The following is a 14,883-nucleotide window of genomic DNA, read 5'->3' as shown; positions in this document are numbered from 1 at the left end:
GGCTAAACACCAGCCGGGTTTTCAGCCCCAAGACAAGGCATTTAGTGTAAGTAATAATCCTCTGCATTAAGGTAAGACACTCAGCGAGGGCCCTGCAGACTTCTGCGAGGGGGAACAAACCCAAAGCGAAAGGAGCCGCAGCACCCCAGCCCCGTCCTCAGCCCCTGCAGCCGGAGGGTGTTTTTCCCCAGCCTGTCCCCGCAGTGTAGTGTCAGCCAAAGGCTTCAGACCGGGCTGAGGAGGCTGAAGTGCAGAGCGAGCTCCCGGCCCCTCTCAGATGCTTGAACCTCACACTGACCTGGTGACTCCTCTAACACAGCCACGGCAGCGTGTAAACCTCACAAACGTGACCTTTATATAAACAAAGCTTTTTTTTCTTTTTTTTTTCCTTAAGTCATTTTAGGCCTGACCTCCACTTTAGAGGAGTAAGCCTCCTCTCTCTCTGTTCACAGAAGTCAGGCCCTGGAGTTGAGCTTATTTGAAGTGGCAACGATCACATTATGGAATAACGAGCTGGTTTGTATCCGTGTACAACAGAAGCCAGTCCACTACCTGGTTACAAGTGGCCCCCTGTACAGTGCACAAGTTTTAAGTACCCTTTTGCAACGTAACATTAAAATATACTGTAACAGACACCCTCAGCAGACAGAGGCAATGGGGGCAGCGTTTTCTGGGAGAAGAGTACCTCTCAGCTCAGTCTCACTGCACCAGGCTTGAGTTTGGTACCACTTCCAATTTACAGTCTGTGGAATCTTTTAATTAGGTAATTATTTACCTTGTTTTCCTTGCTGTAATGGGGAGGGGGGAGAAGAACACTAGTTTTAAAGGTAAACAGGGTGTGTGAAATCTCTCAAAACAAGTTCAGTCAGGCAGGACTTCATACCCAACGGCAAAAGAAAAAAAAAAAAAAGCCAAGAAATATGCTGTAGTGCGTTTGGAAAAACCTGCAGATCTACAATGCTGCACATGCAAAAAGGCAAACCAAATGGAAACAAGACATCGAGGGGGCTGCAAACAACAATGAAAAGGCATCAGGTAAGTGTCTGGAGATTGCTGCACAGGAAAAGCTATAACAAGACATTTCTGGAATTGCATATACAGAGCTTTCAATTTTATTCAATACATTTATTATTTACACAAGCTACCTCTATTAATTGCCAGAGACTGACCTTGACTCTCCTAGTTTTAAATTAGGGTACTAACCACCACACACAGTAGAACAGAGTTAATACTGTTAGTGTCATTGGTGGCATGAGTGTGCACCAAGGCAGTGAAAGGCCCAACGATTCTACTTTGGAAAAGTATTCGTTCTCCCATGCACGTGGTTCTCGGTCGCTGCACTTTCAGCTGGAGCAGCTGGCGAGGCTGTGTCGGTACAGAACCGTACTGTTAATGCCATCACAGACCACAAAAATGCCCACACGTGCAGGTAAGTAAAAAAAAAAAAATAATCTTTTTTATATATATTAAAAAAAGCGTTAATTCTATTTATTGCACAAAGAAAGGAAGGTTTAAACTAGACTAATACTGCAGGGTTATGTATCCCTTTCCTTTGTTCAGGCTGTTTAATAGGCAGAGTGTTGGTTGTAATTTTGCTGTACACTAGCCAATAAATTCCAGCAACGAGGTGCAGTAACTCCACATGCCTACAACCGCTTGGGATGCAGCACAGCAGCTTGCCAGGGAAACAAAGCCGTCGCATGCCCATCCTCTTGCAGCTGGGAACAGTAATCCCAGGGAGAACGTGCCAATTCACTATTTCCTTATGTAGTAAACAAGGTGCATTTTCAGCCTCCACCCTGCAAGTACCTTAATATTGAGATCAACCACATCTTGCCCCAGAAATGCGAAAGGCAACGGGCAAGGCTGTTATTTTCAGGAGCCCTCTTGGGAAGGGCAGCAGGACCACCCCAGCCCATACCTTTCTTGTGAAAGATTTTCCCTTCCCCCCCATATTTTGTTGGTTTCAATACAGCCAAATTCAAGATCCTAGAGTGAAACTCTCAGACGAACGGTCACAGCCACACTACGCAGATACTGAAGAAGAATGAATGACCTGTTTTCCCTCGAGTATGCTCTCACCAAGCATGTGACTTTAAAAAAAAAAAAAGGCTGAAGAAACCTTATTTTTTTTTTTAAAATAGGTCTGTCATAGTTAGCACAATTTAAAACTGTCATTGCTTTTACAACTAATTCAAAAACCAAATTTAATTAAAATGAATTGGCATTTTCCCCATGGACAGTCATTAGTTGTAATGACTTTGTTTCGGTATTACCTTATGTAATCTCTCAGCAGTCTTCCCTTTTACCAGAAGACTGTAAAAGGTCAGGTTTCTTCAGATACTCAACTACCTATTACAAAGCAAAATTACCGGAAAAAGAGCTTGTTTACAGAAGTAAGAGGTAAAGGGTACACAGGAGAAAAATAGCTTATAACTTGGGGTATTTGCACTGCAGTGGAACAGTAGATAAACCCCCTTAGGTAAAACATGGAAGCTTTGCTTCTGTCAATGTAAACATTTTGAGTGTTGCAAGAAGCTAATCCAGGCAGATGCTCTTAGCTTCTAAACACTTCCTAGCCTAGAGCCTCTGCTTTCTCTTTCCTCTCCAACTGCGCTGGAATTGGTGCCAATCGATGAGCGATTGGGAGAGTTACCTGGGGACCAAAGACCTCCTGGGACCAGCAGTTACTGGCAAGAGCTTTTACTTTACCGAGTAAAGACTGTCGTGATCAACTCGCGACAGCACAGATGCTGCCTGAAACACACAAGATGCTTTCCTTTGATCGGTGTTCTGTGTGTTTAGTTGAAGGGCATGGATTTTTCTCTCTCATTTGCACAACTCCAGAATAAAAGCTGCAGTGGGGTAACTAGCATCAATGGGGTGTACCGGGGGAGATTTCTCTGTCCGCTACTCAAGGTGGAACATCCCCAAGGTCTCACCTCTACGAGCAATCTTCTGGTTGCTATTACCTGTCCCACTCGTGTTAGCCACAAAGAGCTACGTCTGAAGAAGCCATGTGCAGAGTTAGGGGTTCAGAATTCTCCCACCATTAAAAATTCTCCTGCGCTTCCTTTTCAAGTAGAGTCATCCAAGCCTTTGTTTGGGTGCTCAGAGCTGGACTTGCAGAGCCTGTCCATGATCCCCTCCAGCATCGGTTGAACAATCCCCAAGAGAGGGCGCTGGGAGGAGTCTCCATCCCAGCAGGCTTCCATCAGCTGCCAGCATTCCTCATCAAACACGGGAAGACGCTCCGGGCGAACTCCTGGAAAATTGGAGAGGGACCTGGTTACCATCAGTGCACCTCAAATTTAAGGGCTTTGTCTGAGGCTCACTGCTTTGGTGCAGGCTGAAGCGACCCACGTGGACCATCTGGGGACGAACGCTCTTGCCGAGGGCTCACATTTCAGCAACGTTGCCGAGACATCTTTGCGAGTGTTGCTGACGTCACTCAAGAGATCTCACACACATTTCCAGAAGATGGCCAACACAGTTTCACTGGAGCCTCCTCTTTAACTATTTAGGAGGAAAGCTAACACCCTCTCCTATAAAAAATCAAGTCTCCCCCTTTGGGAGTGAGTTCACCACGAGAACAAGCCATGCGTGCAGCCTTCTGACCAAATATGAGACTCACTCATCCGAGTTAATCTTTTTCACATGAGAAAGGGCGAGATTATAGAGACAGGAACCGAGGACACAAAGTAGTGAAGCATTCTGATACCATGACACAGCACGAAGGATTAAGCTATCACAAAACACAGTACTACACCAAACCCACGCAGGCATTCAGAGTAAGTTTAGGTTTTGGGGAGCAGCTACCAGTGTGTTTTACTCAACACCCCGTTTCCTCAGCACGCTGCATGTTAAGCACTTGAACGTACAGATCTCCAGAGCCTCCAGAAATTGCAGAGGATTAAACATTCTTTAAGGGATCATGGTTCTGGGGTCTGGTTAACATCAGAAGGGTTGTAGCACTTGAGATGGTTTAAGCGGTGTGCTAGCACAGCTCCTGTGACGCTGTGGCAAGGAGGTGGTTAACTGAAAGCCTTTCTCACCCCTATTAAATTTGGTTAGGCTTTCAGTAGAATACATCCAAGTCTAATTAGGAAGTGTTACTCTTTAGATGGTCAGTGAAGCAACACAACTTGTAATTTTTTCCTTTCAGTTAGAAGAGCATAAAAATGCATTTCCTCATCTCCTCCAATGTTACTCAAGCATAACAGCATCAGCCAACAAAGTTCAAAAAAAGCCTTTTATACCTCTTCTAACATTGTTCCACAGGTGGTCTTTGCTCGCACATCTCTCAAAGGCCTCTGGTAACTTCACGTGTCCCGAACAGATGTACCAAAACAGAATGCCAAATGCGTAAACATCCACGGAGTTATCGTACTTTCCTGTGACAAAAACACATTCGATCACCACTGGAAACAAGGCACCCTGAGAACTAATATTAGTGTTCTGTTCCTTAAATTAAAACCACAACCTCATTGCCAGAAGGCAAGACGAAGCCTAGCACTGTATCAGGAGCCACTACGAAGGGTGGAGGGATAAAAGTTAAGATTTCCCATTCTCTGAGCATTTAATACACTTAACCTCTACCAGCAGTTCCCAAGATGAGGTTCAGAGACAGATGCTCAGGTGTATTTCAGACTTGAACACCAATATTTCTAACTTCTGTCTGGCTCTGCTGCTAGCCCAGGAGTCTGTCAGAGGTAACGCCTCTCAATCCAGAAGTAAAGCTCATGAATCTCACATTTTTCTTTCAAGTAAGCAAAGATTTAAGACTGACATTTAAAATACAGGAAAAAATACACAGCCAGCATTGTAAGCAGGTAGTTTTGCATCTTTTGGTTTTGCTTTGTGCTTGTTGTTCTTTCCTAAAATTATCAGATGCCCCTCATAAGCAGGTTGAGATATTAATTCAAAGTAATGGCCTTCAAAATTCAAGCCAGAGCAGGACAGGAGCGGATTCAATCAGCGAGCATACCTGTAAAGAGCTCGGGAGCCATATGAATGGGTGTGCCTACAATACTGCCAGACATCATGGCCTCTGGTTTGCAGAACCCCAAGTCAGTGATTTTGGCTCGATTCTTTTTGTCAAGCTGTAGAAGAATTCATACACAGGCAGCTGATAACCAAGCTTCTCAGTTTTAGTAGTGCTTTTTAATATTAAAGTTTTAAACTACATTTACATTTGAAGGGTTGGGCATTTGACCTTAAATAAGCTACTTGGCTGCTCTTAGACATTCAACTTAGTTAAGCTGAGTAACAAAACATGCCTCCACCTGCCTTCTGCATAGAGGGTGTGGTTGGGATTTAATAGAACCAGGAACTGGAAGTCCTACTTGTAGCTCAAGCTCTCTACCTTCATGAAAAGTCACTTTACTGCTCCCTTTTCAGTAGGCTTTCTGCCTGAAAATGAGTCAGGGAAGCCTCGCTGCAAGGCTAGTTCTGGCTGGTAACACCCCAAGTTAAAAGATCCAATAGAAGAAAGCTATCACTGCTGTTAGGCTTCTCCCTCCCACTAAAAGGGCCTCCTAAGGCTTCAGGATTAGCCAGATGCAAAAGTTTTCCTTACCAAGACATTTTTAAGTTTGATATCCCGGTGCACAAGTCCCTGACTGTGAAGATAACGGATTCCTTCAACTACATCCAAGGCAATCTGTAACCGTGTTTCTAATTCTAGTCCAGCCTGAAGAATAAACAAACACAGACTTAATTCCTTGAGCGGAAGTTACTTGTGCTTACACTTATTTGAAAAAAAAACCAAAAAACCAAAAAACAAGCAAACCAACAAAAAAAACCACACTGAAAACTAAGCAATTCTAGCTTTCTTTTACAGATGAAGAGATGTTTAGGTGTAGATTTTTTTAATGTACGTACTAAAAAAATATACCTGCACATCCACGCACAAATTGTTGTTACCTTTAATCCTGTATAGAGGTCTCTGTGCAATCGTTCCATTATCAGTAAGACAGCAATGCTGGAGCCTCCTCCATAGCCATAATCTATCACAGAACCATGGAGATGGACGAGCCGCTCGTGTGTCTGCAGAGACCTAGAGGAAATTCAGCACAGAGACCTGGTCATTTTTATATCCTTCCTTCTGCCGCAGGCCAAGCCTCACCTTGGAAAGGAAAAACGCCCAATAGCAGCAGCTTTAGTGCAATGGTAACATACGCCTGTACCATGGGCAGTGCAGTAAAAATTCACAGCACTCCCTGGTCTGAGAACTGTAACGATATGCAGCTGTCTGGTGCAGTTAAACTCCAGAAAGCCTGTTAAAGGTTATAGTTCCAAAGAACTGCTGCAGTATTTCAGCTGTCTGTACCACAGCACCTGCCTGCAGCTGTTTACTGCAAATGAGCTCGGTTTTCTGCAGGGTAGACCCATAATTTACTTTTATGAATTCAGAGAGGACAAAGATGGATCGGGAAAGGAGGAATGATTCAACATCAAAAAAAATCAGTGGAGAGGAGCTGTTTGCTATCATACTCTATTAGCTCTAATTTGCTCTGTGAAATAGCGAGCATTTGAACAGCACAGACACCAGAAAATCAGATTAAGACAAGAAGGAGCATGTCTGCCTACCATTCTGTGCCTGGTACCTTTTTGCAGTGGCAATGGCAAGCTGTCTTGCCTTTGCTAGAAATGGGAGCTCAGCATTTCAAGAGGTGAAGTCCCTGATCAGAGAGTGGAACTACAGCAAGTAAGGTTCTGCTTATGCAAATAGCATTTGTTTGCATCAGGGAAGGTAAGGAAGCCCATGTAGAAGCAGAAAAGTGCTTACAATACACACCTCATATAGTGAAACTCAAGCGCAAGGTCGTTCCAGTGCTTCTCATCTGGAGGAACAACAGATTTCAGCGCACACGGGAAATGCCCTCCCCAGCTGTCACACAGGTAGACCACGCCGTACTGTCCTCGGCCCAGCTCGCGGCCCAGCTTGGGTTTGCCTGAAAGGCACAACATCCACTTCGACGTTAAAGCCTGTTTGTGTCTTCCTGTACGCTACCAGGCTGGCAGCCCAGAGCCTTTCCTGGGCCAGCAGCTGCACAATTCGAGGTGCTCAGTATGTGTCAGATGGAGGCTCACCGAGGCAGTTGAGTGAAAAGCAAAACACCCTTCCTACTCCTTTACACCCACTGACTGCTTCAGAAGGAAGGAGCAGGAGAGAATACAGAGAACATCAAGCGCAATGCTCACCGTGTAATAGCACATCCTGGAGGGACCTGCTCTCCAGCGAGAGGCGTGCTAGCCGAGGTGCGTGATCCTTCCGCACCTTCAGCCACAGGTCTTCTGTCTTCTCCAGCCTGCCAGAATGGCCATCTTCTAACTACAAGAGATACCACGTACACACTGTCATCCTGCTTCGCTTGAAGTCCTGGCATCACAAGGTTGCACAAGAGAGTAGAGATCCTACTTAAAGCATATCTAGTTTAAAAACTGGTCCTTGTAGTAGTGCACCCACCAGCTCTGCCACCTCTATCCACAGAATGGCAGCAGCAACTGCACGAGCTGCTCTTTTCAAGATCTCTACAATTAAAATTCCTCTCTCCACAAGTGGCGGTATACAACACAGGACGGCTCCACACACTCACCTGTCGCAGAGAAGCTGCAAAAGCCTCATGGGAACTGTTCAGCCTGGTCCGGAACTGGCTGCAGATGCTCTTGGCTAACTTGGATGCACTGAGGCTCTCGATAGCATCCTGAGCAACCTTCCTCTTCCACTCACAGGTAATGGCAGGTGGGCTGACCCACGTAATCCGCTGGATTATCTAGTGAAAACCAACAGAATTAAGACACTAGCACATAAAAAAACTCCAAGGGTCAGTCGATTTACTCAGACTGCTTAGATACCTTGTAGTGCAGCTTGTAGGCTGAGAGAACAGGCAGCATAAACACTAACACAGAGACTCAGGGAGACAGATGTTCCTAAACTGGTCAAAGCTACAGCAAAGCAGGTTTTTGCTGGATGGACACACTGTCAAGATGCAGCAGTCCTAGGTGTTGGTATGCACCACTGCCCTTAAATTGGCGGGTGATTAAAATGCCTTGCCCCACCCTTTATTAGAAGCCACAGAAATCCAGCTGCTGCACATCCAGTCTGGATCCTTCTCCCAGGCTGAAGGAGGAATGTGATGGTTTGTTATCATTCAGTCCACTCTGCCCCTATTGGGGAAAAACTCAGATTCTTCTCACCCATCCATACAAGAAATCTCAAGAGGGAGAAGGCTGTAAAGGTCATCAATAGCTCAGAGCAGGAACTTGAGGAAGATGAATGCTTTAACAGACAGAAATTTAAAACAAAGACCTGAAGAAATCTGGTCTGCTCTTAGCAGGTAAGAGTGAATTGACCTGAATCAAGACGCGTTGCAAAACAAAACCAAAAAACCCACAGGAAACTCCCAAGCCCAAATAAACAACCAGTTACCCAAACCAAACAGCAAGAGTTTCAAAATGTTGATTGTCATTCCTTTACTGCTTTGGAACAGAAAGAAACATTAAAGAGTTGCTTGCTTTAATTAGATATTAATATCCCCAGGAACGAACTATATACATGCCCTAAGTGGGGAAACAATAGCTTTCCAATGCAAGTGCCCTAAGTCAGAAATATTTCACTGTACAGTGACATGTGTAAAAAATAAACAATAAAGATGCCCATACCTGTTTGATCTGCTCCCACAGCATCCTGGTTACTGTTGAGCCAGAGTGGAAAGTGACTTCAACATGATAAGCTGCATTGAGTATCTGGAAAGCAGGGGAAAGATGAAAGTATGGGAAATCTGCAAGCTACAGACACTATAAAATTCGATAGACCCTCTAAAAATGGAAAAAAATATACACTATAGGCACTCCTTGACAGTTACTGAGAATATTGTAGACAGTCACTTTTTAAGCCACCATACCTGTTTGAGATAATTGCTTGTGATGTGTACAGAAGCATCCTTCGACTTCTCCAAGCTCCTTGCAGGATGTACTGACACCTCCCAAGACTCCTCCAGGCTCTTCAGACATCTCTCCAGAGTCCCTACAAAGCTCTCTCGCAGATAGTCCACTGAACTAATCAACTTGTTGGCAACTGCTTGGTTTAATCGAGAAATAATCAGTTCCTGAATTTGCTTAATACAACACTTTATGTCCTTGGAACTAACAGGTTCCCCATTCTCAGGAATGATGATATCTGCAGAGAAGAAAAGGAAAAAGTGCCTTTTGTATTCAAAGTGTCATTGTCGCAACAACGGCCGCTGAGAGCTGCTCTGTGTGTTCTGCAGAGCCCGGCCAGCTGCTGCTCCAAACTCTCTTTCACTGTTTTGCTCCTTCAGAGGTTCATCACTTTAGATCCAGGTGATACAAACCGAAGCCAACAGTGTTTCTAAGTCATAGAAAAAACCACTCGGGAGCAACAGAAGAACACACCCACTGACCACTGCGAAGGATGCCGTGTTTGCTGGTCTGCGTGTCTAACGCCAGTTTTACACGAGGTCCCAAACGCAGTCCTACAGATCTTGGGTAATCTAGTATTCTGTGATAGAAAGTACTACAGCTTTAGACCAGCTCCAGGAATGCACTCCTGGTTATTCCAGTTTCAGGGAAGCTAACAAATCACATCTGACCCAAGTGGAAAAATACTCTGATGTTTGCTTCCATTCACTGGTCTTTGCAGTCACAGGATACTCCAACACTTCATAGACCCTGCACAAGCATTTGTAGCTACTATAGGTTTACAGTGATACGGTAACAACAAGTCAACTAGCCCAGAAATTAAAGGGCATAAGCACAAAGCTGTCTTTCTACTTAAACAAGGACAGAGCAGGAAATTCTTCCAGGCCATGCTGCAACACATAAACACTGCCAGATATTGAATGTCATTGAGGAAGCGACGGTCACACCAGTCACATGATTTCTTTTTCCCGGCACCTTGAAGAGGTTGATTACCACTTAGTATTTTTAAACAAACACTAAGCAATGGCTGCGCACCCACTGTAACCACTCTGAGCAATACTACGTTACTACCAGGAGCTTAAGCTCTTGTCTCTGGATTTTGGCCAACAACAGTCTAGTCTAACATTTGCTTAAAACAAATCCAGTGATCAACAGATGGCATTAGCTCCTCAAAATAACACCTTCCTTCTTTTAGGATATTACTTTAAATACTGAAAGCCATCAAGATGCTGCACTCTTAAGTGATACTTGTTGTGCAAACAAACATACACACGTTTACGGCAGGTGTTTTGTCTTGTGGTGCCCATAAACACAGTCCTGCACAGACAGAATTCTGAAATCCGGCACTACAGTGCTCCAGCTCTGTGAAGAGTGGGATAGACAGAACAGAGAAGTTACCTGTCCTGATAATGCAGCAACAGCAGCTCTACACCAGGTAGAATTAACAGATCCACTACACTGTTTGCATGTGCCAGTTCGCTGGGGTTTTTGAGCATGCAAATACGTTCTGTTGCTGTTAACACAAGTTCCTATGATGACTACATTTTGTATGGGCACTACAGAGCAAACATTACAAGAAACAGGCAAGATCTTATCCATTTCCCATTTGCAGAAGCATAAAGATCCAGATCCTAACCTGCAGGATTAAACATAATCCATCATTTCTCCTCTTTGTCATGGGAGATAACACTCTGGTTTGAAACCGGAGAAACAAAGAGGAGAAAGTTACCTAGAGTTGTGTCCGCTCTCAAGCCTCAGAAGAGCACTTGACTCACACAAAAAAAATTTCTTTTCTAAACCAATAGCCTAGGGTTATTTCTGATTTTCTTTTAAATAGAAAAGTCTTTCCCCATCAGACCAGTGAACTGCATCTCCTTAGAACAGAACTGATAGTTACGGTCAACCTCTGCTTAGCAAGCAGACAGGAAGAGCTGTGGAGTATCAACCTACACATCTTCACTTTGATGTTTATGACAGATCACATATCCCTGCAGACAAAATTTGGATAGCCTCTCACCCTTCGCAGTTTACACATCATTCTGTACGCTTCTGGCTTGGGTGTTCCTGGAAGTTCTGGTCCTAGAAGATGTAGTGAGAATTCTCACATTTCCCAAAACCACACATTAAAGCTGCCAAGCAGAGGCCTCAAGAGCACAATATGCTGTGTTGAATTTTTCAAAAAGAAAAACCCTACCTACCCAGAAGAATTTCAATTTCAGGAGGTTCTATACCCAAAAGTCTTACACAAACCTCTTTCAGACACAGAAGTTAAGTATGAATCAGTCTGCTAAAACTCAAACAGCTTTTTTTCTTAAGACCGTTTTATTCCCAATCCTCAACACATTCACTGAGGCAAAGTTGAGAGTTCTTTTCTTCTTCAGTAGAACCGGGAATTAAAGCAGAGAAGTAAAATATCCAAAACTCAGAACTGTACAGCAAGCTCTGGGGGGAAAAAAAAAGCCTGATTTGTAAGAAACCAAGACTTAATATGTTAAGGACAGTGCTTTTACCCAGGAGATACTACAGAAAAAGCCTTTGTGTATTAGTTCTGAACATTCTTGCAAAGTCACTTGTCTAGGCTGCCATTCAGCCATCCCTTAGAAGACGGCAAATAACACTCCACCACTCCCCTTTAGAGCCCTACACCTCTTCCTTCCCGTTACCTTCCTGCCAGTAGTTACCTTTGAATTCCATATTAGCAGCATCCTCCAAAAGCTCCTCTTTCATACTGCTCAGAGTCTCTATGATCATGTCCTTCATCTCCTCTTGTTTGCGGTTGGCAATGTTCATCAGAGACTCGTACAGCTCATTCTCCTTCTTGCGGGTGTACTCCAGCCTCTTGGGGGTGATCTGCAGGTCTCGCTGCATGTCGAAAGCCTGGTTGATGAAGATGTTCAGGCAGCGGCAGTGCACCTCGTTTAAACTGGTCGCTGCTTCCACGAGATGTTTCTGAAGCACCTGTCTGGAAAAAGCGCTCAGGAGCCGGAGCTTCTCGAACTGCTCCACCAACATGCTCTGGGCATCGGCATCGGGAGCCGGCGCCCCGCAGCTGCAGTGGTTCGTGCTCAGGTACTCCAAGTCCATCAGCTGGCAGTAAAGGGAAGACTTTTCATTCTCAGTTTTTTTGGGAGAGATCAGGTCAACCCCCGACTCCGGCACTCGGAAGAAGAAGATGGGCAAAGAGAATTTCTTTTTGATTTCACGCAGTTCATTCTCATCCGACGAAGAAAGTTCAGCCTCACTGATGGCAAAGATGACAACGGGCAAGACTTGGTTCACGTACTCTCCCAAGGTGGCTTCAGCAGACTGGAAACCGCGACATGGTGCTACCACAATGTCCACTTCCTAGCAAGTGAGGAAGTAAAAAGAAAAGGTTTGTAATAGATCCCTTTAAAAACTGATACACGCAAAAATGCACTCACAAAGTGAAAAACTAGAAATATTCAAAGCCTTTAGACAAGAGAACACAGTAACCAATCCCAAAGACTTCGCAGCCAAAGCACAGGCAAGGAGGAATGGATGGTTGTGACAAGCTGAGTTATGACTTTCTTCAAATCCAACCAAAAGCTGAGAGATGGATTTTATTTACTTATTTTCTTACTGCATAGCTCATGCTATGGTCATATGCTTCTGATGACATAATTTCTTATTAATCCCGCTAAAATGAGCCAGGTCTGAAACCTGCTTCCTTCCCTTCCAGGAAGGAGATGAGATTCACTTTGGATATGCAAGAACAGCATTAGAATTGCACATATCCCTCTACTAAAATAAGGGGGAAAAAGTCAGGCTTTGAACTGAAGAGAGAATTTAACTGCCACCTTCCCGACTCATAGCAGGGAGCGATAATTAAGAATCCTTCGATCGTTTTTCTCCACCAGAAAAATGAAAGATTCAATCACATCTCCTGGCTGCTCTCAGAGCCGGGAGCAAGTCCCTAGTGCCACAGCACTCCCCGGCGCTCAACAGGGACCTGTGTGATGCTCAGGAGGTCGAGCAGAACGGGATGTGTGGCACCACAACCCTCCCCAGCTGACTCACGCCAGGGACTGCGAACAAAGGAGGAAGCCAGAGCTGTCTCTAGGAGACAGGGAGAAACCAACACACACAACCAAACGCAGCGCAAGCAACTGGGCCTTCTGTTTCCATAGAGGCCTCTCGGGCTCTTCCAAAGAGAATCAGCAAGATTTCTTGCCCAACGTCCCCCTTTTTTTTTTTTAAACGCCCTAGAGAAGTTTAAGCACTGTCTATGCAGCTTCATACTACTAAGGATCAAGTCTTCCTGTACGGGGAATACCTATGACTCACGCTGGATTCCTGAAATTTTTAAGCTGGTTCTCACAAGGCCACGCTGCTATAAACACACTTGAACGCTTCTAACAGAGCTGTAAGCATGCAATTGCTGTCAAGTAACTTCAATCCTCTTCTCCTTCACTAAAAGGCCCTTTTGAAAAAGATCAAAAGCTTCCTGCTTCACAATCTCAACGCCAGGTACGCAAATATCACAGCTACAGCTCTTTCACTTCAGATGTGGTGCAGAGGTGCTGTCAAGAGCAATGCAGAAAAAGGCAGTTTGAAGAGAACACCGCGCAGGCACACTACGCACTCATCCACGGATTCAGACTTGCAACATCAGGATGACCCCTACAAAATGAAAATCTAGGATCGGGTAGGTCTTGACCTACAACAAGCCAAGTAGAGCTTCACTAAATGCATCCAGGGACCACTGACATGTGCCGTTTCACTGAGTCAACAGAGAATTCCTCACTTCCACATCAGCTAAAGAGCATTTATTTGTTACATCCCAGTAGGACCTTGTCCTTTTTCACTAGGCTTCAGGCAGTTTAATCACTCTTTGCTTAGTTAACTGAGGTGCTGAGAAGTTAACCCAACACAGATTTTTACCCAAACTACCAGTGGATTATGACTGAAGGCCCAGCTCAGTTTTCTTCCAAGCACATTTGAATATTCTGCCTTCCAAGAATAGTCTGTGAATCACTGAAGTCTGACAGTTACTGCATTTATTGCATATGTGAGCTAATTTCTCTGCCTCTGTATTAATCTGAGGTAGATATATATCTCTAGGCTCCACTCAGAACATGTTTTCTTTTTAAACACACACTCCCCATCCAATTTTTCTGAAATCTTGCCGATTTATTCTGTTTCCATGGGGATCCGAGCCAGAAGTTCAGTAACTCTAATCTAGAGAGAATCCCAGGTAAGAAAAGTGGACTCCAGCAAACACTGCCTTCCTTCACAGAATAGAATTGCTTTGCTTTGGTGCAACAGCTCTGAACCCCACTTGGTCAGGAAATTTTGTTTTACCTTTGCTGGAAGGGCCAGCCCAAGAAAGCCCGTGAGGAGCACCCACTCCCGAAACAGTCTGAGGAGCAATGCTCTTTTCTGACCATGAACTCTTCCCCTGTAAAAGACATAGCACTAAGCCAGCAAAACTACAAAGACAGAACAGCTTTCACACAGGTGGAAGAATAATTTCACGGTGCCAGTGTTTTCAGTACCTTCTACCCTCAGTCATGCCAGTGTAAAGGACCAGACGAAGAGGCTTTCAGGTATCTGATGTCCCCCAGCACACCCCAAAGTAAACTGATGCTACGGGGAAGGTTTTTCAGCCAACAAGAAAGTTTCTCACTTTTCTGTATTAACTCAACAGCAGTTTTCTGTATCAACACCACAACCAAGCACCTTAAAAATACTCTCAAAGAGGAGAGCAGGGCACCTTCTTCCAAGTTTTAAGCAGGATGTACATTAAAGTAACCACCTAATAGGTACTTAACCACATTCTTTACTACTTGTAACAACTACTCATTCCTGTGACCTGCATCACTGCTAGAGTACCCGGAGAAATGCAACAATAAATCCAAATTCAATTCTGTTAAAGCTCACAGAACCAATCTGTGCTTCTTTGTTCCTTTTCCAGCT

General features: G+C 44.5%; 1 protein-coding gene across 1 annotated transcript in view; it reads right to left on the bottom strand.

The window, feature by feature from the left end:
* Positions 1 to 2,969: 2,969 nt before the first annotated feature.
* The window catches only part of DSTYK (dual serine/threonine and tyrosine protein kinase), a gene marked incomplete at its 5' end in the record, with an annotated part of 15,347 nt that continues 3,433 nt past the window's right edge, over positions 2,970 to 14,883 (bottom strand). Inside the window, 11 exons of the mRNA XM_009871270.1 lie at positions 2,970 to 3,265; positions 4,260 to 4,394; positions 4,988 to 5,102; positions 5,579 to 5,692; positions 5,926 to 6,058; positions 6,800 to 6,956; positions 7,207 to 7,336; positions 7,602 to 7,778; positions 8,668 to 8,751; positions 8,910 to 9,184; positions 11,628 to 12,291. Coding sequence (XP_009869572.1) covers positions 3,078 to 3,265; positions 4,260 to 4,394; positions 4,988 to 5,102; positions 5,579 to 5,692; positions 5,926 to 6,058; positions 6,800 to 6,956; positions 7,207 to 7,336; positions 7,602 to 7,778; positions 8,668 to 8,751; positions 8,910 to 9,184; positions 11,628 to 12,291 — 2,172 coding nt within the window. The remainder of the gene's footprint in view (positions 3,266 to 4,259; positions 4,395 to 4,987; positions 5,103 to 5,578; positions 5,693 to 5,925; positions 6,059 to 6,799; positions 6,957 to 7,206; positions 7,337 to 7,601; positions 7,779 to 8,667; positions 8,752 to 8,909; positions 9,185 to 11,627; positions 12,292 to 14,883) is intronic.

The sequence above is a fragment of the Apaloderma vittatum genome, unplaced genomic scaffold (assembly GCF_000703405.1).
Source record: "Apaloderma vittatum isolate BGI_N311 unplaced genomic scaffold, ASM70340v1 scaffold7866, whole genome shotgun sequence".
In the NCBI taxonomy this organism is placed as follows: Eukaryota; Metazoa; Chordata; class Aves; order Trogoniformes; family Trogonidae; genus Apaloderma; species Apaloderma vittatum.
The sequence above is the reverse complement of the archived record's forward strand: the minus strand, read 5'-3'. Positions and strand labels throughout refer to the sequence as shown.